This window comes from Gavia stellata, chromosome 13 (genome assembly GCF_030936135.1).
Source record: "Gavia stellata isolate bGavSte3 chromosome 13, bGavSte3.hap2, whole genome shotgun sequence".
Taxonomy (NCBI): Eukaryota; Metazoa; Chordata; class Aves; order Gaviiformes; family Gaviidae; genus Gavia; species Gavia stellata.
The window spans coordinates 67197-91787 of record NC_082606.1 but is presented as its reverse complement, the minus strand read 5'-3'; the positions used below and the strand labels follow the sequence as shown (position 1 = coordinate 91787).

Below are 24591 nucleotides of genomic sequence, written 5' to 3'. Positions count from 1 at the left end.
TCCAGGTTAGGTTTGTAGTGAGGCTGAGCATGTATTCCTGACAGGCGCACTCACACAGTATACAATATATACATGGCTGGCCACACAGGTCAAGAAACACAGAGAACAGGGAACTCATGCAAATATGAACAGCACAAAAAGCTTGATATTTTTTTCCTCTCTGACTGATCAGGATGAAAGGCCATTAATTAAAAACATGTACATACGTGCATATATTTAACATACAAACACTGCGGAGACCTCCAGTAGCTGGCCCTAGGCATTCAGGTCTATCCAGTAGTTGTTCACACCTCTGAGGCCTACAGTCTCACTACAGTTGCTGTTTCTCAGACCTATGTACCCACCCACCCACAGACACAAACACTCTATGCCCCCCTCCCAGTAACTGACCTTAGATACCCAGTCTGTGCAGTAGCTGGCCCTGGATCCCCTGGTGTCCCAGTTGCCTCACATGCAAAAGGGTGTCTCTGCTAGCTGGTCTGTGCCTCTGGCCTTCCCAGTAGCTGACCAGAGGTCCAGACCTCTGGCCTGAAATCTGGTACTTGGTTTGAACCTCCTGCCCCCTCCTTCCAGTAGCCAAATCTCAGATTTCCTCCTTTCTCCAGTACCTGGCCCAGACTTATGCCTGCTTCAACTCTTGGCTCCCAAACCTCTTATCCTACTCATTGGCTAGTCTGGTTTGATATTCAGTGGTGATTGCACACATTGACAAACACACTGACACAATATGCGCTTACACCAGTCTCTGCAGTTGCTGGTACCCCAGACACGGGGGTTCTTATGACCCATGGTTTCCCTACCAATTACTGGCATCACTGTGACCCAGGAATTTATGATCCACAGTCTCTTTTCCAGTTGCTGGCACTTAGATCTCTGTACACATACATGCACACAGAATAGAGAACCCCCTTACCCAGGAATATAATTAGAAATGGATTTCAATAAGAAGATAGGACAGACTGTGGAGATCACATGCAAGGCGTAACCAGAAAAATGAACTGACCAGCCCCCAGTGCACAAAACAGATCCCTTTTTCCCTGTTTCCCAACATTACCCTCTCCCTGAATCACCTTGGTCCCTCTTTTTTTCCATCTTTTTTCTCTTGCCTTAGCACTCCTTTTGCATATTCTCACAATCCTTTTAGAGCACTTTATAATAAGGTGTATTCAATCCCCAAATCCTCTTCCTGTTATCCAATAAGTCGTCACTAGCTTATCATCCCCTTTTTGTTTGCAAGTCATCCTGGTAAGAGTTTTCCTGTTTCTTAACAAGGAAAGGAAAGGAAAGGAAAGGAAAGGAAAGGAAAGGAAAGGAAAGGAAAGGAAAGGAAAGGAAAGGAAAGGAAAGGAAAGGGAAGGAAAGGGAAGGGAAGGGAAGGGAAGGGAAGGGAAGGGAAGGGAAGGGAAGGGAAGGGAAGGGAAGGGAAGGGAAGGGAAGGGAAGGGAAGGGAAGGGAAGGGAAGGGAAGGGAAGGGAAGGGAAGGGAAGGGAAGGGAAGGGAAAGGAAGGAAAGGAAAGGAAAGGAAAGGAAAGGAAAGGAAAGGAAAGGAAAGGAAAGGAAAGGAAAGGAAAGGAAAGGAAAGGAAAGGAAAGGAAAGGAAAGGAAAGGAAAGGAAAGGAAAGGAAAGGAAAGGAAAGGAAAGGAAAGGAAAGGAAAGGAAAGGAAAGGAAAGGAAAGGAAAGGAAAGGAAAGGAAAGGAAAGGAAAGGAAAGGAAAGGAAAGGAAAGGAAAGGAGAGGAAAGGAGAGGAGAGGAGAGGAAATGAGAGGAGAGGAAAGGAGAGGATAGTTGGAAGGGACCTACAACAATCATCTAGTCCAACTGCCTGACCACTGCAGGGCTGACCAAAAGTTAAAGCATATTATCAAGGGCATTGTCCAAATGCCTCTTACACACTGACAGGTTTAGGGCATCAACCACCTCCTCAGGAAGCCTGTTTCTGGGTTTGACCACCCCCTTGGTAAAGAAATGCTTCCTAATGTCAAGTCTGAACCTCCCCTGACGCACCTTTGAGTCATTCCCACATGTCCTATCACTGGACCCCAGGGAGAAGACATCAGCACTTCCCTCTCCACTTCCTCTCCTCAGGAAGCTGTAGAGAGCAGTGAGGTCACCACTCAGTCTCCTTTTCTGCAAACTAGACAAACCCAGAGTCCTCAGCTGCTCCTCACAGAATGTGCTTTCCAGCCCTTTCACCAATTTTTTGCCCTCCTCTGGATGCATTCAAGTATCTTAACATCCTTTTTTAATTGTAAGGGCCAGAACTGCACACAATACTCAAGGTGAGGTTGCACCAATGCTAAGTACAGTGGGATAATCACCTCTCTTAACCACCTGGTTGTACTGTGTTTGATACACTCCAGGATGCAGTTTGCCCTCTTGGCTGCCAGGGCACCCTGCTGACTCATATTGAGCCTGCTGCCAGCCAGCACTGCCAGATCCCTTTCTGCTGGGCTGCTCTTCAGCCACTCCTCTGCTAATTTCTACTTGTGTTCAGTGTTACTCCATCCCAGCTGCAGAATCCAGATGATGAGCTAAATGTCCTCATTGGGTGGACTCAGGGAGTAGTAGATTCTCTGTGCTCTGTTTTCACTCTTTAGATTACTATTAGGTCACTGGTTTCCTCTAATCTTCCCATCTTTGCTTGGTGTCTGTGTTCACAGTGATTAGACATTACATAGATAACCTAACACTGGTCATGTAGAGAGATCTATTAACTGCGCTGTTGGCACTGGCTCTGTCTGCTGCTTTCCAGGCTTTGGTGCCTAGCTGGGAGTGGAATGCAAAAGTCTGCAAGTGATTGGTGGCATTTGGGAATACATGTGTTGTGTAAGTATTTGCAGACCTTTCCTTTTCAAAGTAAGACTGGAGCAACAGTGTCCTTGGCTTCATCACCTACCTGAACTACTGCCTGTGGGAAGGGATTGAACTTTTTATCTCCAACCTTCATGTCTGACTTTGTCTTTCCAGGTACACTTTACCAGATACAGATGATGGTGTCTGCCCCCAAGGAGAAGTTCATCAGATGTCTCAGTCAATCACACCAAGCCTAGTTTGTCCTTACATAGTGATACCTGTGTTTGGCACTGGGTCTGTCAGGTTCCTGAAGCACACTCAGAACTGTAGGTGGATCTGTCCAAATAATTTTATGAACTCTGCCCTTGCCCCAGGCCAAGTCACCATCTCTTCTGGCAAAGCAAGAACAAGATCTCCCTGTGGATGCATGGTGTAACACCTTGCAGACACTTCTGTGCCACTCACACTGACATAGGGAGGATTGTACCAAATCAATAATGTTATACAGTGGACTGGTCTGTCTCAGTTGAAAAAGTGAGCTGAAAGGGTGCTCAAGACAGTGGCTCAAGACAGTGGCCAGGATGACTGGAAGGAATTAAAGTACTGGTATGTGTTGGATTTATGGACCTCTGAAAGTGAAGAATAGAGCAAGATATTGAAGAAAAAAATTACACAGCAATAAACAATATACTTGAGTGTCTCACCCAGCTGTGCTTTGAAAACATGGCTTTGCCATGATCTGGTGTGAATCTATCCATTTATCTCCTGCACTGCACTGAGACTTGGCCATGTCACATCCTTCCCAAATGAAACTGCTGTCCCTGAAGAAAAATGTAGAACCCAGTCTTGTTTGTCACTGGCATCTGCTGATGCCATGTCCTAAACCATCCTTTGCACACATTCAGTAAGTCCTGGGCTGGAAAAAAAGAAGATTGCAAGACTGAATTCAGTCTTTTCATCACTTTCTTGAAGTAGTCACAAATCAGAACCTGGGAAGCTCTTACAGTAAAGGGCAGAAGAGGGAGACACAGTTTGAAAAGGGAGAATTTATGACACAAATTGAAGCTGTTCTTGGAAATTCAGAGGCTGTGTAGTGAAACGCATCTTGTGTGTCTCTCCAGCATGACCCAACTTCTCCTGATTGTTCCAGCTGTCCTCTCATATGAGTGAGCATCTGAAGATCCCTGCCTCCTTGTGATTTTCTTTCATGTGTGTCTCTTAATTTCCACAGTATAAATGTATATTTATGAAAGTTGTGTGTTTACAAAGAAACAGATTTTAACTTTCTGTTTGATCAAGGTGTCTATAAGTGCTTCAGCATAGAAACATTTGTTCTCTGAAGAGTTTGGACTTTTCTAATGTTTTTAGGGATTTTCTATATTTTTGATCCTCCCTCCTCCTCATTCACCTCCTTCTATGACCAGGTGACCCGCCTAGTGGATGAGGGGAAGGCTGTTCATGTTTTCAACCTGGACTTCAGTAAAGCCTTCGACACTGTCCCCCACAGTATTCTCCTGGAGAAGCTGGCGACTCGTGGCTTGGACATGTCTACTCTCCTGGGTAAAAAACTGGCTGGATGGCCGAGCCCAGAAAGTTGTGGTGAATGGAGCAAAATCCAGTTGGCGGCCGGTCACAAGCGGAGTCCCCCAGGGCTCAGTTTTGGGGCCTGTCTTGTTTAATATATTTATCAATGGATGATCTGGATGAGGGGATTGAGTGCACCCTCAGCAAGTTTGCAGATGACACCAAGCTGGGTGGAAATATTGATCTGCTTGAGGGTCGGAAGGCTCTGCAGAGGGATCTGGACAGGCTGGATCGATGGGCTGAGGCCAGTTGTATGAAGTTCAACAAGGCCAAGTGCGGGGTTCTGCACTTTGTCCACAACAACCCCATGCAATGCTACAGGCTTGGGGATGAGTGGCTGGAAAGCTCCCCTGCAGAAAAGGACCTGGGGCTGTTGGTCGACAGCCGGCTGAATATGAGCCAGCAGTGTGCCCAGGTGGTCAAGAAGGCCAATGGCATCCTGGCCTGTATCAGAAATGGTGTGGCCAGCAGGAGGAGGGAGGTGATCGTCCCCCTCTACTCGGCGCTGGTGAGGCTGCACCTCGAATCCTGTGTTCAGTTTTGGGCCCCTCACTACAAGAAAGATATAGAGGTGCTGGAGTGCGTCCAGAGAAGGGTGACAAAACTGGTGAGGGGTCTGGAGCAGAAGTCTTATGAGGAGCGGCTGAGGGAGCTGGGGTTGTTTAGCCTGCAGAAGAGGAGGTTGAGGGGAGACCTTATCGCTCTCTACAACTACCTGAAAGGAGGTTGCAGAGAGGTGGGTGTTGGTCTCTTCTCCCAAGTGACTAGCGACAGGACAAGAGGAAATGGCCTCAAGTTGCACCAGGGGACACATTCAGACTGGATATTAGGAAAAATTTCTTTACTGAGAGAGTGGTGAGACACTGGAATAAGCTGCCCAGAGAGGTGGTGGAGCCACCCTCCCTGGAGGTATTCGAGGAGTGCGTGGACGTGGCATTGTGGGACATGGCTTGATGGGCATGGTGGTGTGTGGTGTGGTTTTTTTGTTTGTGTCGTGTTGTGTGGTGTGGGTTTTTTTTTTTTTTTTTTTTTTTATGGTTGGACTTGGTCTTACAGGTCTTTTCCAACCTTAGTGATTCTGTGATTCTGTGATTCTGTGATTCGCAGATGCCTATTCCCTGTCAACCTTGTAGCATTTGTCCATGAGTGGGGGAAAGTTTCAGAGTCTCTCACCCTGAAGAGTGCTGCTGTTACTTCCTAAGTACAACTCTCCCTTTGTAGACTGAATGCTTGCGACATAACTGATCAAGATGGTTATGATGTTTATGGATTAACCAATGTACCTCTGAGAAACTAGTAATACCTTAAATAGGCTAATAAACCAACGACTATTACTAGTAGTATTCATACACAAGCAATACTGAGTTAAAATTCTATTGTTTAATGTTAGTATTGCCGCACAAGTATATTACTATAAAGAAATCTCATAAATCACACGCAAAAGCACTACTAAATTGCAATTCTATTGCCTTTCCTCCTGCACATAGTATTAAGCTAGAAGTCCCTGTCTCTTTACAAGTTTATCCTTTCTTATTTGAGCTTCCCACATCAAGTCTTTCGACCATAGACCTCTTGGAGAATCCAGCATTTTGTCGAATGTTGTTTCTTATAGGATCCTGGAGGGCTTGGGTCTACAGTTCACCACCATCTGTAGATACTGTACTGCTGCAAGATTTCCCCTGCCTGAGTTCTTTGTTCTCCACCCAACTTTATACTATATTCCACATTTTTCTCTTTTCCTGAAGTTAGCTTTTAGCACCTTTGCACCTCCTTTTTTTTCTTCCCACACTCTTCTCAAATAAACAACCTGCCACTAACTACCTTTTATTCTCATTGGTCCCAATTCTATTACTGAAATTATTACCTAGCAATTTTGGACCAATATGGTATTACTGATACTGTTATGCAGATGAAGGCAGCTTTCCATCCCAAGACCCCCTTCTAAAACTTCAGTTCATGTCAGTTGCATTTCATTTATGATGCTATTCATTTTTTTGGACAGAATTATCTCATTTTAGCCCTGACTTCCCTACCTAATTCTAATTAAGCACTATCAGTTTCTCATCATGCACACAGACAGCTTGCATACCAGAGCAATAAAACCCCATTTTGTGCTCACGATATACCTTTGCCCTTGAACAGTTTTCATCACATGCCTGGTTCCTATCAGAGGCCTTAGATAGTTCTGAGGCCTGGAATCCCTGTGCGACCTCTTCCTCACAGTTGTGTACAGAAAGTCCATGGGCACTGGTACAAGAAAAATCTATGAAAAGATCTGAGGTGGAACTTTTTTAGGTGTGTGAAGGACTACATACCATCCTTCCAAAACTGCATCAGCATCTCCAGAGACAAGTCCAAGAAACAGTTCTCACTGGAGATGTGCCTCCTCACACTTCTACCTCCCCCTGTGGTAGCAACACCAAGACAGAGATGCAAACAGGGTTAACACTAGAAAGAAAGGAAAGTTTCCCCATAGCCAGGGCCTATTCTGGAAGAAAGCACAGGCCTACATTAGTTTTGCTGTTAAACTGCAGACATTAGGGAGAGAAGAAGAAAGAAATATATGCAGTAGATGTATCCTTGTGATGCACTGGGAGTACATACCCAAAAGAATCATTTTGGCTGAGGGCAGAGATGATCAGTGTCCCTTTTCTGCTTCCCTTTTTCACCCTGTTTTTCAGGGGCTGAAACAACAGCATCAGTCCTGAAAATCAGACAGAGGTTTTAGGGACAGCTTTGTGTTTTGGAAACACTGTGGGATGATGCCTGTGTTTCTGCATCTTTCCTTGCAGGAGAAAGCCAGACTCTTAGAATCACCAAAGAATTCAACCACAGAGCTGAACAAAGCCAATTTGTTCAACCTTTCTTCATATGCCAAGTCCTCCAACCCTCTAGTCTTGTTGGTGTCCATTTTCTGGACCCTTTCCAATTTCTCAAATGTCTTCCTTGAATGAGTGGGACCAACGCTGGACACAGCATTCCAGGTGTGGCCAAACAAATGCTGACTACAGTGGAATAATCATATCCTTTTATCTGCTGGATATGTTCTTGGTAAAGCAGCTCAGAATATGGTTTGCTTTCCTTGCTTCCAGGGCACACTGATGACTGATGTTCGGGACCCCAGGTCTTTTTCAACAGAGGTAATCCTAGCCAGCCATCCCCCAGCCTGTGCTACTGCTCAGGATTACCCTGTTGCAGGTGTAGGACTTCCTTCTCTACCTCATATGCTAGCCTTTTGTTACCAGGTGTCCTTTTCTAGCCTCAGACAACAGCCTCTTCAGATGGAGAAGGTCTCCAGATCTTCTTCCTTTGTCTATATTTCCAACGGAAAGCCTATCTCCAGAAATAACCATGAATGGCATCAGAACTCTCAGGCTTCAGAGGAGCAAACAGGAAAGGCAGAGAATCTGCTGATATAATAGCGGTATTACTTTCCATCAGTAACCACAAGTCTACACACTGGTGCCTGCTGAAACCCTGGACCATGTGCATATACTTCTCTTGGCCTACTTGGCTATCAGTACTAGAATAATTAGACTGATGTCAGAGGTCCACATTTTGACCTTCAGTGTGTTGCTATGTCCTTGTTAGGTATGTAACTTTTGTTAAACAAAAGCACAATTAGGCAGGTGTTTTGAAAAACCACATAACCAGCAGAAAGAGCAGAACTAAACTTGTACAAGAATATTTGCCTGATGACTTGCTACACCAGTCAATGAGTAACAACAGCTCAGAATGATCCACTGCAAGTAAAGATCAATCTGAAGGATGCTTTCCACCTCATAAAACTCAGCCACCTGAGCCTGAAGTGGTGGTGGGAAGACTCTACCTTCCATGACATCTGACTGTGGAGGTTCTCCAGGGACACCCTGGACCAAGCTTGAGTGGTCATAATCACAGTACTTAACAGCCTGCTTCTCTTGACTGCTGCCACTGACAACCATCGCTCTTGTCAGCAAGGAAAGTGAAAGCAGAGATAACAACTTTTCTATAACTTTTAGTGTTCTTTGCACTGTTAGTCATTCTTTCACAGAGGCAATAAAATCCAAACTCCTCCATAAGGATGCAATTATTGCATTGTAATTAATGTGAGTTTAACCTGTTAAGACCTGAACCACGACAATACCTTCCTCCCTGTATTTGCAGTAAAGCAGTTACACACCGTAATTAGAACATTAAAAAACACACTGAGCCATGCAGTTAAGCCCTAAGAGACCTTCTTTTTCACTCATTCTGCACTAACCTTAACTCACTTGCAACTTTTGCTCTAAGTATTGGCATTAAAACTTACAGCAAACACTGGAACAGAAACACAGGCTTCCATAAGATCAGCAAAGTATAGCTTTATATTGTTAACTTGCATGATAAAAAGGTCATCTCCACACACAAAGGAACACAGAGGTACAATGGCACGTAGGGGAACCCAAATAATACACTGACCCAGTTTCTCCCGTGCCACCACAGGTGGGGCATCCTTGCTGCAGTGACCATGGGATGGTGGAGTTAAGGCTTCTGAGAGGAGGGAACAGAGCAAATAGCAGGATCACAACACTCGACTGCTTTGGCTTGTTCAGGGTCCTTCTTGGAAGAATTCCATGTGTGACAGAAAAACAGTCTTATCCTGAGGAATTTCATTTCCTTTAATTTATTGCCTAATAACATAAATTTTTTATTCTGATTTAGATACTGAGAAACAAAGAAGACATAGACTGCTAATCAAACACTTAGGGAAACACCCTTCCCCAGGTTCAAATTGAGTCCAACACCTCTCCTCCCCCCTTGTCAACTCAGCATCTCTTGTTTCCACCACACGATATACTCAGTCCTTCCCAATTCCTTTGGTGAGGCAAGGGGCAGCTCAGGAGGCTTCCCAATTCCTTTGGTGAGGCAAGGGGCAGCTCAGGAGGTTGAGATCATGTTTCTCATAGTTTCTTTCTGCTGTGCCTTGCTTTTTGTTCATTTTCTCTGCTGCTCCTTGCTTCCTACCTCTTCTGCTCTGGCATGGGTTTCTCCACAGGCCACAGTCCCTTCAGGGGTTTTACCTGCTCTTGCATGGGAAACTGGCTCCTCCACAGGCCACTCTGCTTTTGGAAGGGTTCCTGCTCCAGCATGTGTTCCTTCATGGGATGCACTCATTTCAAGGGTTGTACTTGTCCTGGCATGGACTGCCTCTTTCCAACAGAGCAACTCCAGTCATCTCTCCAACAATGTCCCCTTCCATGTGTCTTTATTTTTGTGTCTCCACTCATGTCTTTCCTTTCCTGCCTTTGTGTGTCCTCATGTGTGTACTGACATGTCTCCTTCTATGTCTCCTCTCAGGTCTCTGTCAAAGGCGAATTATTAAGAGAAATCATCATTGTGGGGTTAACTAAAAGGATTTTATTAATGATTGCATGATGATTAAATGGTGATTAAAAGATGATTGAATGAAAATTAAATGGTAACCAAATGGTGATTAGGCAATAATTGAACAGTAATTAAACAGTGATTTGACAATGATAATTTAAACGATAATTTAGAAGGTAATTAGACGGCAGTCAAACACTGTGCTACTTAGTACACTTCTAAGAATTCAGCTATAGTTGCATATATAAATGTTGCTAGCATACAATATACTTTTAGGCCTAATGTAAAATGTTACTTTCCTCGTTATAGATATCAGATGCCAGGTAAGGGGTCTCTCAACCTTGAGAGGCATTCCTGCTCAAGGGGGAGATCACTTCCATGCAGCCTGCTGCCATACAGGAGAGCTCAATGGGCTTGGGGGTGTGTGGAATTTGGATAATGAGGTGGGATTCCTGTGCACAAAGAGCTGTTAAGACTGCCCTTGCTATCTCTTGTGCGACTCGGGGGAGTGGAGACTCGCCTGGCTAACACAGGGTGCAGATAAGGAGGGGGCCCTGTGGAGGCAGGACAGCCCTGCTTATAGTCAGCAAAGACAGTAAGATAACAGGAATGTGAGAGGTCCTTTGTTCTTCGAAAAGGCTTCGTGTCCGATAACTGACCTTTGCCTCATTACCTGTGAAATGCATATTACAACTCACACCCCTGCATATGCTAATGAAGATTATAGAGGTCATGCTAAACATATATGACTATAGCACTCGTCTCTCCACCCAAATCATGCTACACGTCACATATGGGGGGGGAACCTCGTAGTTTTGAGGATAAAAGACAGAGAAAATGATTGTTAAGGTGGGGGAGAAGAACCTCGATACCTGACGGACCAGTCGACGGGCTGCGTTCTCTTCCTCCACCCCAGGCAGGGACGCCTCTCTGGGTAAGCGCTGCGCCTCTCACCCTCTGGGTGAAAGTTATCCCCGGGTTCTTGTATTACTATCAAGTTTGCTAGCAATATTAACCTTAATTAGTAGCACTATTGTAGTTAGTGAATTTATCAACGGCAATCTCAAATCTGTTTCTGTCGCTTTCAATAAAATAACTAATTTCAATTTTTGTGCATCTGCTCAGTGCAAGTCCTTTTGTTGGGGCTCTGATAAATGGGTCAGTGAAAGTCCTGGGACTCTGACAGACAAATTTCGAAACTGCATTCCTTTTAACGCGACAGTAAAAACTGGCGTCACGGACAGGATTGCCATGGATAAACTGCTACAAAAATATAAATGTGCACCGTCACAAGCGGGACTAGAATGGGCCCAGAAATTCTGGAAAAATGAAAATAAAATAATAGAGCGAATTGAACAGTGCAGGAGTGAGCAGAAGGTTAAAGATGGTAAGGGTAAAGGAATTGTTTGTGCTATTTTAGGAGCTTGTTTATCCTGTGCACAGAAGGAGGCTAAGGAATCCCCACCTCCTGAACGAATTGCAGATGTGGAATACGTTACCTTAAAGTCACACAATGATGTGTTACAGAAATCGCTAAATTTTGAACGTGAACAGTTAGGAAGGCGAGTAGATACCCTCCTAATAGAAAATGCAAATTTAAAGAAGGAAAACGAGCTGCTTAAGACGCTATTGTTGGCTGTTGGTGAAAAATCTATAGAAAGTCCATTCCGGGAAAAGTTGCGCTCTGTGCTGGAATCAATGCAGACAGCTAGTGATCCCACAGCACAGATCCTCAAAATTCTTCGGCATACTGACCCTGAAATATGGGATGGAGATATCTGGTGTGATGATTATGATTCTGATGAACGAGAGGAGGGTTCCAGTTATGATTATACCCCAGAGCCAGTATCCGTACGGCCACTTATTAAATCTGAAGTCACAAATGAGGGGAGAGACGATGTTCGTACCACTATGCGAACTGTCCCATGGTCTCCTACTGACTTAGCCAAGCTGCAGGAAAAATACTCGCGGCGCCCAGGGGAGTCCGAGACTGAGTATGTGTGGCGTGTCTCCCTCACAGGAGGGGATAACATTTTGTTAAGTGAAGAGGAAGCAAGAGGTTACTGGGGTCCTGGATGTTTTTAACCACCACACCGGGTGATCATAATTATTCATTGACAACAAGGGCTGCTTATTGGGCTGGTGGTATTGACCCGCAAGATAGGGGAGACCCCTGTGTGATAAAGACTTTGGGGTTCTCTGACTTGAATGCAAAAGGCAGCCTGTATACAGGCCATGTATGAGCGAAGCTTGTTACGGAGCTCCCCGATGTTAGCCCCTATTGATCCAGCTAGATTAACCCCCCCTTATCCGTGGACTCCCAGACAGTCTAAAGACGTATGTGGCAAATGTGCAAGATTGCTTACGGGCCACACACAATGCTGGGCAACAGGGTGGTGCACGACAGAGAAGAACCTCGATACCTGACGGACCAGTCGACGGGCTGTGTTCTCTTCCTCCACCCCAGGCAGGGACGCCTCTCTGGGTAAGCGCTGCGCCTCTCACCCTCTGGGTGAAAGTTATCTCCGGGTTCTTGTATTACTATCAAGTTTGCTAGCAATATTAACCTTAATTAGTAGCACGATTGTAGTTAGTGAATTTATCAACGGCAATCTCAAATCTGTTTCTGTTGCTTTCAATAAACTGAACTAATTTCGATTTTTGTGCATCTGCTCAGTGCAAGTCCTTTTGTTGGGGCTCTGATAAATGGGTCAGTGAAAGTCCTGGGACTCTGACAGACAAATTTCGAAACTGCATTCCTTTTAACGCGACAGGGTGCTACAGGTATTTATAGTGTAAAGTGATTGACTTGTAGTCAAACCCCCCCTTTGGAGTATGTGCAGGGGTGCAGCTGTAGCAGTTATAGTTTTTTCTAGTCCCAGCTCAGGTTGATACTGTTAGCTCCTGATAAGACGTGGGTTAGATTCTTTAGATCCTGAGAAGATATGGCCTAGCACAGTTCTCATGTTTTGCACAGCTAGGCTGATTTCAGTCAGGTCGGTGATGCCTGAACCAAAGTACCGTTCACTCACTCAGAATGTGTGCATCCGTGACAGTCTCCTTTTTGTTTCCTTTACCCCTAGCAGCTAGCAACCTCTCTTAAATATATCTGAGCAGAGATGCCATTTGCTTCTGTGATTGATTGAGGTTTTGACACCTGGTGGGTTGGTTTTATCTGTTTCAGTGCCCGCTGGAAACAGTTGTGACAGGCACAGAGCAGTACATGGCCACCTTCCTCAAAGGACAGTCCTGCAGCACCTTGCTAGTGAAACCCTAAATTTTATGCCCAGTAAACCATGAGACACTGTCCTGAAGAGAAGGAAGGTCCAGGAGAAATGGTTGATTTTCAAGAATCGTCTCCTCCAAGCTCAAGAATCCATATACAGGGTTCATCCCTGTGTACAGGAAGACAAGCAAAGGTGGCAGAAGGCCTACATGAATGAACAAGCAGCTCCTGACAAAACTGAGATGTAAAAAGGAAATATGCAAGTAATGGAAGCAGGGCTGGGTGACCTGAGAAGAACATAGAGATTCTATCAAAGCAGGCAGGCATGGGGATAGGAAAGCCAAAGCCCACCTAGAGATAAATCTGGCATGGGATGGGAAAGGCAACAAGAAAAACTTCTACAGGTATGTCAGCACCAAAAGGAAGATATGGGAAATGGTCCTGCTGCTAAATGGGAGTGGGACTTGGCGACAATGGGCACAGAAAAGGCTGAAGTACTAAATGCCACCTTTGTTGCATTCTTTATTAATAAGATTTACCTTCAGGAATTCCAGGCCCCTGAGGTCAATGGGAAAGTCCAGAGCAAGGAAGACCAAGGTCCTTCTCAGCTGATGAGGATCAGGTTGAAAAAACATTTAAACAAACTGGACGCACACAAATCTTTCTGACCTGACAGGATGCACCCACAAGTGCTGAGGGAGCTTAGCAATGTCATGTAACACCACTCTTGATTATCTTTGCAAGCTGATGGGGATCCAGGCAGGTTCATGAGAACTTGAAAAAATAAATGTCACTGTTATCTTCAAGAAGGGCAAGAAGGAGGATATGGGGAACGATAGGCTGGTCAGCCTCACCTCAGTCCCTGAGAATATGATGAGAAAAAGGATCCAGGGAAACATTTCAGGTGTATGAAGGACAAGATGATTGAGAGTAGCCAGCATGGATGTAAGAACGAGAAATTGTGTTTAACCAGTATGACAGTCTTCTGCAATGAGATGACTGGCTTGGTGGAGGAGAGGAAAGCAGTGGATGTTGTTTATCTTGATCTTAGGAAAGCTTTCAATGCTGTCTCCCATAATATTCTCGTAGACAAACTGATTATATATGGGCTAGATGAATGTACAATGAGTTGGATTGAAAACTGGCTGAACTGATGGTCTCAAAGAGTTGTGGTCAGCAGCATAAAGTCCAGCTGGAGGCCATTACTACCTCAGGGATCAAGAATGGGTCTGATGTGGTGTCACATCTTCATGAATAACCTTGGTGATGGGACAGAGTGCACCCTCAGTGAGCCTGCAGATGATACAAAACTGGGAGCAGTTGTGCTACCATTCAGAAGAATTTCAACAGGATGGAGAACTAGGCAGACAGGAATCTCATGAAGTTTAGTGAAAGGAAATGCAGTCCTGCATGTAGAGAGGAATAAGCCCAGGCACCAATACATGCTGGGGACAAACCGATTGGGAAGCAATTTGGCAGAAGGACCTGGAGGTCCTGATAGACAATGAGGTGAACATGAGCCAGCAAAGTGCCTTGTAGCAAAGTAGGCTAAAAGCTTCCTGGGCTACATTAGAAGGAGTGTTTCTAGGAGGCTAAGGGAGGTGATTTTTTTCCCATCTGCTCAACACTGATGAGGTCACAACTGGAGTGCTGTGTCCAGTCCAAGGCTCCCCAGTACAAGAGAGACAGGGACATATTGGAGAGAGTCCAGGGAAGGGCCACAAAGATCATTAAGGAATTGGAACATCTGTCATAGCAGGAGAGGCTGAGAGAACCGGACTGTTCAGCTTGGAGGAAAGGTGGCTCAGCGGGATCTTATCTATATAAATACCTGATGGAGAAGAATAAAGAGGATTAAGCCAGACTCTTCTGAGTTGTACCCAGGGACAGGACAAGAGGAAATGGGCACAAACTGAAATACAGGAAATTCCACTTAAACATAAAAAAAGGGTTTTCACTGTGAGAGTGACTGAGCATTGGAACAAGTTGCCCAGAGAGTTTGTGGAGTCTTCATATTCAAAACTCAACTAGACATTGTCCTTAGGGACCTGCTTTAGCTGACCCTGTGTTGAACAGAGGGTTGGGACTTGACAATCTTCTAACATCCTTTCCATCCTCATCCATTCTGTGATTCTGTGTTTCTGGGACAAACATCATCACCCTGCCACCCACCCCCCCTCCCCCCAATTTTAGCAGATACAAACAGAAAAAGAGGATATGATACCAAGCAAAATTAACCTCTGAAGAAGTTGTGCATCACAGACTCATTTTGCTAAAGCATGAAAACATTAGAGATATAAATAATTTTAGGCCCAGAATAGATATGGAAGAAAAAATTAAACTGACAGTTAATGTGTTTGGGACAGCTGGTTCTTGACATTCTTAAGAAAATATCCTGCTGTAAATCTCTAGAAGTTTATTAAAAAATATATCTGGCATCAAGTAATTTCAGTTAAAAGGGCTCTTACAATCCAAATCAATCCATATTCAGTGTCACCAAGTATGGGCAATGTTTCAGTAAGAGAGTTGTATTATTACCTTAATCTACTGTAAAAGTGATGCTGGCAATGCTATTTTTTATTTATGGCAATTGCTGTGTGATGTGATTATCCAGCAATAAAAGAGCAGAGGCAGTCAAAATGCAACATTCAAAAGACATTAAAGAAGGGGTGTCACCTGACACTGAAATGAAAACAGAAACGTTTTTGTATGACTATTCATCACTGTGTGGACTAGGTATCACAGTGGTTGAAAGGGACTGAACCACCCAACACAAACTGACTTCCTGAAAAGCCTGAAGGTGCAACATACTCTATTTCCTCACAATGTCATCTTCCCACAGACAACTGCATCCTGAAGAACATATTTGATGCTGATTGTGATTCAAGCTGTGGGACATGCCAGTTTTTCTTGCACTCAAATATGGATGTTGAGTTCAAGATCATTTGATTTTGAATGTATAATTATCAACATCAGTTCAGCAGATAGGTTTTTACCTGCCACAGTTTAGAAGTTTCCATCTAAGTTACTCATTGTGTCCCCTTTGTATCCATTAAAGAGAAACAAGTGGTTCTAAGAAGAAATTTGTCATTTCCCAAGGTATTTTAGACAGAAAAAATAGCTCAGTCAATTGCATTTGGGCATTACTCTCTCTCCACAACATTCAGATGACTACCTCAAATGCAGCCCCTGGAAGAAAGGTTTGGTGGGTTGACCTTGGCTGGACACCAGGTGCCTCCAAGCCTCTCTATCACTCCCTTCCTCAGCAGGACACAGGGGGAGAAAATAACATGAAAAAAACCTTGTGAGTCAAGATAAAGGCAGTTTAATACAGAAAAAGCAAAGGCCGCGTGTGGAAGAAAAGGCAAACAAAAGATTTATTCTCTACTTCCCATCAGTACGTGATGTCGAGCCACTTCCCGGGAGGCAGGGCTTCAGTACGCACGATTGCTCCAAAAGACAACCATTGTAAATAACAAATGCCCTCCCTTCATCCTTCTTCTCTTAGCTTTTATTTCTGAGCAGACATCATATGGTATGGAATATCCCTTTGGTCAGTTTGGGTCAGCTGTCCTGGCTATGTCCCCTCCCAAGATCTTGCCCCCCCCCAGCCTACTGGTGAGGGGCGAATGTTGGAGAGACAGCCTTGGTGCTGTGGAGCACTGCTCAGCAGTAGCCGAAACACTGGAGTGCTGTCAACACCCTTCTAGTTACCAATACAAAGCACAGCACTATGAGGGTTCCTATGGGGAAAATAAACTCCATATCAGCCAGACCCAATACACTAGGCAAGAAGACTCAAACACCATGTGGCTGGAAGACAGCTCCAGTTTTCCCTCACCAACCACACAGATCATGACCCTACACTCCACTACTGAGCATCATCATTGAAATGGGCCCCTCTATCTTCGTCTCAACTCACAGTAAACAATGCCCCTCTATCCGCCACCTCAATCTACAATTACCATTCCCTCCCTTCACCCCTTTCCCACATCTGTTTCTTTTTCAGCTCAATGATTTAAGAGATCGTGCATTAATTTCCTCTTGAACTGCATGATTAATATTTTTCTCCACAGCCCAGATCACTATCTCCTTGTCTTTGCCCATAACAGCTGTAGCTTCTTCCCATTCATTTTATCCTCAAGGACCACTTCAAGGAACATTTTCTGAGTTTCTGACAATACCAACTTACCAGGCTGTCACAGGCAATCTAAGTTAATGCACTCATTCTTAAACACCTTCATGGTCTATAGATCACTGTGAGAAATGGGAACTGCAGAGTCTCCATTGCTGCTAAACTCTAAGGAGGCCTTAGAGCTTTCCTGAAATCACCCAGGTAACTAATAGCTTCAGGGAAGAGAGCAGGGCCCATCCACTCTTGGGCCATTTCCAGCCATCGCCTCTTTATGCCATGGTCAGCAGCTAGAGGTCCCCCTCCCATCCCCTTTTTTGTGTATGTTTTTGAACCCTCACTAGCAACGTTCAATACCACTTTGGAGATGATCAAACTAACGGTTTTGCACCCTTTCCCCTTACTGTCCCTTTCACTTGGGTAGATCAATCCTATACCAGCTCACAATTGCCTTATTGTCTTCCTGCATGTGTAATTTTTTTCTTTTTTTTCAGGATGTTAATAAATTTCCCTTCCTTCCTGCCCTCTTCCAGCTTGGGAGCAGTTAGAGAGCAGTATTGAATCATATTTCCTTGGTACACCACCTGCACCTATCTGCACCCAGGTCTTCTTTTTCCCCCTATAAAGCTGTTAATGTGAGGTTAGCTTAGAGTTTCTACCTCGTGGTAAGAGAACCATAGCATGTCCATTTTCAAGGATTGTTCTGTTTAAACACTGTCCTTGGCAGGGGGAAGTACTCATAGGCTTACCCTAGGGCAAATACCAAGTTATTAATGTTTCAATGAAAGGTAATTTGCTTGTATCATTTGGCTGTGTTTACATCCTTGCATTGCAAGGTTATCTTTCATAGCATCTTCAATAACAGTCAGACAATATCTAGCCACCATAGCTCTGCTTCGTAATCACTGAAGTGGCAGCTCCTTGGCTGTCCAGCCTACACATGAGGAATGTATTCAAACAAAATTTATCTTCATCTGCATATTATGCTTCACACAAATCTTCAGGTGCAGGTGGCACTAAGTATGCAGAACTTGTCCATCATGCAGGATTTGATCAATCGGCTTTGCACCATCCAGAGCAAAATCCCTATTTAATAACTCCTCCCATGGAACTCCTCCCATATCTCTACCTAATAAAGAAAAAGAATTTCTTTTTCACTTTTAAAGATACCGAAAGCATGATAAAGACTTCCTGGGGCACTGAATGACCCTCAGCACTGGCCCATCCAGAAAGATAATGACTGTAAAACCCCAGATTGAGTGCATTCCTCTTCTTCCTGCACAAGAAAAAATAGTTCAAAGTGAAAAAAAAGCCCCAAAACCAGAACACTTCTGCAACTCTGAAGAGTTTCTCTAATTGCCATAGAATAATACTCAAGCAACTTTTGCTCTTTCATTAGACTAAAATCTGAGCCTTCCTAGAGCAACACTATAATCCTTCATTATAATCCCACGGGTCCCTAGCAGGTTCAAATCCCCTCTTCCGGTCCTTATTTTAAAGTCTATGTGATTTCTTCATGTGGTATATAGGGTATATGACTACCTGTCTCATATGAAATACTGTACAGTAAAAGGGAAGGAAGAGGCACTTTTTGTAACTCAGTATATCACTGTGTTGAGAACTTGGAGCAGCACAGTGACACAAACACTGTAAGGTCTCATACAAAAACCTGAGACTGCAAAAGGAACAATATATTTTGAGGAAGAAAGGAAAAAGGGAATGTGTTGAAGAAGAGAACTGCAGAATTCCTGTGAACATTTTATTCTGGAAGTATAGTGCTTACTGAGCTAATAGAAAAGGGTTTTAAAAGCTGTGGTCCGGATCAAGTTGTTTGAAATCACTCTACTATGAAATATTATTTTCTCCCTTCATGATTATGGAAACAATGGTGACTTTGGAGCACTTTCACAGCAGTCCATGTATGGATCCTTTGTACAAACCACTCGCATTTTATTCCCTGATTTTATATACCTTCAGAGTGTGGTGAAGAAAGTGGGTTTATTTGACTATGTGCAAACAGTGTGGCAACAGACAAGCTCGTATTTGGAACTGGGATCACTTTTTCAGTTGAGCCAAGTAAGTTCCACTTGTTTTACTATTAATGTTGTTTCTTAAGCTTGTGATGGGGTGGACAAAGGGGTTGTGTGATGTGACAGCATAATGAGAAATTTCTGCTGCCTCAGATCTCTTGAACATGCATTCTCCAACCAGGTGTTTGAGTCCTCAGCTCATGTTTAGTTAACAAAGCTTTTCAGGAACAACAAAGATAGTTTCCTAGCTATGTCCATCAGCATTACTCCACAGGCTCTCACCGCCTCCCATAGCCACACTGCTAAATTTAAGACTGTTGTTTATACCCAGTGGGAATGGTGTCTTAGCCCAGCTTCAGTATGAGGTGAAAGTATTTGCTTGCTTTCTTTTGTGTAACACTAAGATGTGTGGAAAGAAAAAAAAGATGTAAAGAGTTTCAGGAGAAAGTAGTTCCCATAGAAAGACAGGGCATATTAGTTTTTGCAGCAACTGCTTGAAATGACAGCAAGCCTTTTATATTTAGAAATGGCACTCTTCTGAATGTGGTCTTTATAAGGATGGACGATCTTCCCCAGCTTTTGTGTGACAGCATGAAAGCTGGGTCAATGGCTGAGTTTGTTGGGTTGATTTTCATTGTCCTAAAACATTCAGTTGCATAGCATCACCTGAACACACACACACTCCCTGGACAGGCATGGGACTCTCCCAGGTGGTAGCTCACATCTGCAAGCCCCATACAGCTATACAGCTGCCTTTATATCTTTAGGTCACATTTCATGCCTATTTTGGGGTAGATGAATGCAACTCCAGTTCCTGTGGGAGTAGAGAATCTAAAGATACTATTTTGCAAACATCATTTGCAAAAGTAGGACAGTAAGATGCTGCCAGCTTCCATCAGCCTAACTTCAATCTATGCTAGTATAAACTTGCCAGTTTTCAGTACAAAAGGTATTCTACCATGAACAATTAACCAAGGAAAGGTGTTGGTGGGTGAAAGTCTAAGTAATGGCATTGCCTTTTCAGACAAACACAGCAGCCCTAATGTGAGGTTCAGTTTCTACACAGAAAGTATCTTGCATGCTTTTTAAAACAAACTGAATTTCAGACCTGTTATATCAGTAATTACTGTGTCATGATTCCTGTTCTTCAGGAAAGAGGGAAAAAAAGTCTTTCCCCAAACAGTAGGCTTTAGAAACTATTGGTTCCTCCAAAGACAAGACAAGAATAGATTTTCCAGGTTTCTAGAATGCTGGTATCCTGACTCTTTTTAGTGCCCTTTTTTTTTTTTTTTTTTTTTTTTTTTAATTTCTGTGGAAAATATTCAAAAGTACTTAAAAAAGCTAAGAACACCACGGGAGTTGGGCCTCCTGAGAATCTCCAAGCACAAAAGACATAGAAAATATCCTTTAATCACTACACAGTTTTTGAGACATCTCCTCTTGAGAATTCAGTAAGTCAACAGCTAAGGAATTACTTGGTTCATTCCCTGTATACTTCTCGTTGGAGAAAGCCAAGATCCACAAGAGGATGGAATACATAGCCAATTCTGTGATTTTGTAAGGTTAAGAGGAAAAAGAAGTATGATTGTTTGCATAAATATATTAACTGCTTTTTCTGTGCAATACAAATATAACTGCTCCCCCACCCCCCTGGTACAAAGATGCCCTAAGGATCTACAAGAGATCTGTTTCTTTCAGAAGTCACAGCCAGAGAGAAGACAGAACAAGTGGTGTATTTGGAATGGCACTAAACTCCTCTGTTAGACATCCAACTCTGTTAGTGTTGTTCTTTAGGATGGCTCAGCATTATGCAGTGAGATGGTCTCATGGCTTGGAAACCTCTCCAGAGCTCACGTAACACTGTTCACTTGTTAAGAGAGGTTTATATGCCTGGGTCACGTTCCACATAGAAATATTACAGAAACTTTCAGGGAACGAAATTTAGAAAGAAAACCTCCTTCGAACTGAACAAGTGTTAATAAAGGATTTAACCTCACCTTCCATTTTAGAAACATTATTTTGTATCTACAAGTAATCCCATTGATTGGAACAGCACTGTAGAGTGGAATAATAAACTGTCTTCTCTCCCTATGTGCTATGGTTAAGCCTTTTAGCATCATCTGGTAAAGGATTTTTGGGTAACAAAAAAAGGATCTTTTAATATGTATCATGTTACAAGCATGTAAGGCTACATTTAAAGTAAATGTCCTTCTTCATACCCAAATTGTTATGAATTCAAAACTAGCATGTACATTTGTGTTGTAGTCTTAAAAGTTCCCTTCCTCATTTCAAGGTCCCTCACTTAAAGGTGTGTATATATATATGAGCTCTGGTAAAATCTAGCTTAGGTGACCAAGGGATTAGACGCTCCAATGAAAATCCCACCCTTATACTCCCTTTTTGTCTTTGATCTGCTCTTTGGAAAACAGGAGGAAGAAATAAACACAGAAAGACACTCATCTTTCAGGGGCATACATGGCTGGACTATATCTGAACTATAGATGATTAAGTTCTCAGAAAAGTATGCAGAAAATAAAGTAATCCCAAAATGATTTTTCTTTTTCAGAGAGGCAAGAAGAATCTGCCCCAGAAGTCATCATGCTTAAATCAAAGGAGCCGAAACAACATGACAACAAACTGAATGTGGTTTGTTTGGCAAGGACTTTCTACCCTAAGAACATCAGCCTTGATGTGCCCAATAGTGACATTGTATATGATCTGAAGGCACCTCTTGTCTCATCTGAGGGGATGTATAGTACCATGAAGATAGTTGGAGTGGAACCAGATGCAGAGGTGACCTGCAAGGCTATGTACACAGGGAACAAGACTACAGCCAGCATAATTCTGCCAGGTACAGTGTTGTGGTCCAAATGCAGCGTGATACTGGGACATGTACATTCCAAGATTTTTTCGTGCCCTTTGAGAATCTAGCAGGAAAAAGTACAGTCAGAAAGATATTTAGGTGCTTAGTTAGGTGAAGATGAGATATTCAAGAGCACCTAGCAGACATGACCTTAATTCAACTATTTAAACACCTGGAGTTTTCTTCCCAAAAAAGAAAGAAAGAAACAAAAAACTTACACACACACCCCCCCCAAACAAACTATCTAAAATTTGCAACTCTACCTTTATCTAAGGCAAAATAGTTCAAGGGGCATGAGTATACAGGCCTGCTAGAAGAAAGCTTGAAATAAATTTTATGAAAATACAAAATAAAAAAGGACGTGATTTTTTTTCCCCAAACCTTTTGGAGTTTTTTTGATCACTTTTTAAACTGTTCTTTTCCTACAGTAAAGTTCATTTCAAAAGGGGGAGAAACTAAAACTCAACAGTCCTAGGGGGGTTTTCTGCAGTCACGTGTAGAAAGCTAATTTTTCTCTTCAAGTTAATCTCAGAACTAATGACCTGCCATCTGATTCTCCAATACTCTTATCTACTGCTGGGAAAAGAGCTATAGGTATGTTTTGTGTAATTTTTGTTTTATATAGTTTGGATACAATTTATAGTGTCTCTCAATCATTCAACAGAAGAGAAAACTGAAGAATTTGAAACAGTTAATGCTTGCAACATTACAGATGCCTCTACAAAAGGTCAGTTGCCTAAAGGAACAATAGAGTATTGTTACTTTATTGGGGATTCAGTAACAATGGATGAAAATGCATTGTCTTTGGTACAGAAATGTCTGAATTGTAGATACTTATTAAGCAATAAGCTTTACTTTTTGTGGACTCAACACCAAAACATCAAAAATTGCTTTCTCTGGTGCAGGAATGTCAGAATTGGAAATATTTATTAAGAAATAACCTGCTGTTTCAGGTTAACAGACTAAACAGCTGACAAATTTCCATGGGATAAAACAGCAATGGGAAGTAAATTCCTCACTGGCCAGGCATCTCCTCTCTTCCCTGCACTTGATACATTCCTCTGTCACTTTTCCTGTCATCTTTTCCTTTTTTCCTGCTTCTCTCATACACCTATGATGTGTGGATTTCCTGTCTTCTTTTTTTTGGGGGGGGTGAGGGGTGGTGGGGATAATACCAAGACCACACTCTCTTCCCTCTTCTCCTTCTTTTTAAAGCAGGTGTCAAAATGGCGAAAGTGAATATGCTGTTCATGGCTGTTTTGGGTTTGAGAGTCCTGCTGGCAAAAAGCATTGCCTTCAATACAATCATGAGTATCAAGCTGTTTCTCTTCTGAGGTAGGAAATGCATTATTCTGTCCCTGGAAACACAAGAGGCAAGTATAAGGAGTGACCAGTTGGCTTTGCATCCTTCTATAACCCCACAAGGAGTAACATATGTTCAGCTGTTCTTGTTCCCACAGGATAAGTTAACATAAACCCCAAATTGCACCTCATCCTCAAATTGCCTTTGTATCAGGCTAGTCCAGAGCATCTCAGGTTCTTTAACAAATCTTCTGCTGGTTGTGGCAGAGCACAAAGTCCAGATCAACAAGAATTATAAAGGGAGAATCCCAAAAGCCAACAACTGTGAAAAGGGGGACAGAAAAAGGAGGAGGGAGAATTCTGAAGATCAGGTAGCCAAAATGACAAAAAAAGTTTGTCCAATCCATTCCAGATTAACAGAAACTCAGCACCACTGCATTAAATATGAATAAGAATTTAAAACCAACATTGTTTGCTCTTTCAGGTACTGGGTAAGTGAGCCAGCAACAGGCTGAAGAAGAGCAGGAAAGAACACACAGCAGGATAATTTAAACACCATGGGTCAGCTTTGCTACCAATAAACATCTAAAGAATCAACAAACCTCCCAGTTCCTGTAGGTCTATGAGTTCCTTTACTTCATCAAGGTGCTCTTCAGTTAACACCATCTGGAAGCCTTCTTAGACAGCTAATACTGCTGAACTCTTGTCTAGCTTAGTTTCATTAATTGTTAGAACAATTTTTGTTATTCCTTATTTCCATAAGAAGTTTCCCTCATCCTGCTCTAAGAAGGATGCTTAGAGCATCCCTCTGCTAAGCAGGAATAGTTAGCTCTGCTATGCCTGTATCCATTGCACTGAAGCATCCAAATTGCTTAGATAGTTTTGAAAACTTAAAATTGAACTTTATACTTACTATGCTTTAAAAATACCATCTCTGGTCATATTACATTATTGTCTACAGAAGTAATGCTTTTCTGCTTAGGTATCCAGGCACAGAGGGAGCATTGTATAGTTTCCATTTTTAGAAGCTTTTATTAGTGGCAATTTTCTAGTGCAGGTAACTGGATCTCCACTGGACCTGAAGGAATTCACTTCAGACAGGTATACAGTAGTATTTTAATTTCCATCACCTCTTTAGAAAATTTTTCTCTTTTGTTAAGTATATGGTACCTGCATTTTAGGGTTTCTTAATATATATCAAAATAAAGTTTTATTATGCTTGGTCTGCACCATGCCTTTTCTTCTGACAGTTCGGTGGAAATTTTTGAAATTCCACTGTCCTATCCAGTGACCACTGAGAACTAGAAACCCAC

General features: G+C 42.9%; 1 protein-coding gene across 1 annotated transcript in view; it reads left to right on the top strand.

The window, feature by feature from the left end:
- LOC104261153 (immunoglobulin delta heavy chain-like) overlaps positions 1–23310 on the top strand; it is a 27974-nt gene extending 4664 nt beyond the window's left edge. Inside the window, exons 3-7 of the mRNA XM_059823829.1 lie at positions 5028–5036; positions 19104–19163; positions 21684–21964; positions 22641–22703; positions 23195–23310. Coding sequence (XP_059679812.1) covers positions 5028–5036; positions 19104–19163; positions 21684–21964; positions 22641–22703; positions 23195–23310 — 529 coding nt within the window. The remainder of the gene's footprint in view (positions 1–5027; positions 5037–19103; positions 19164–21683; positions 21965–22640; positions 22704–23194) is intronic.
- The last annotated feature ends 1281 nt before the right edge of the window (positions 23311–24591 follow it).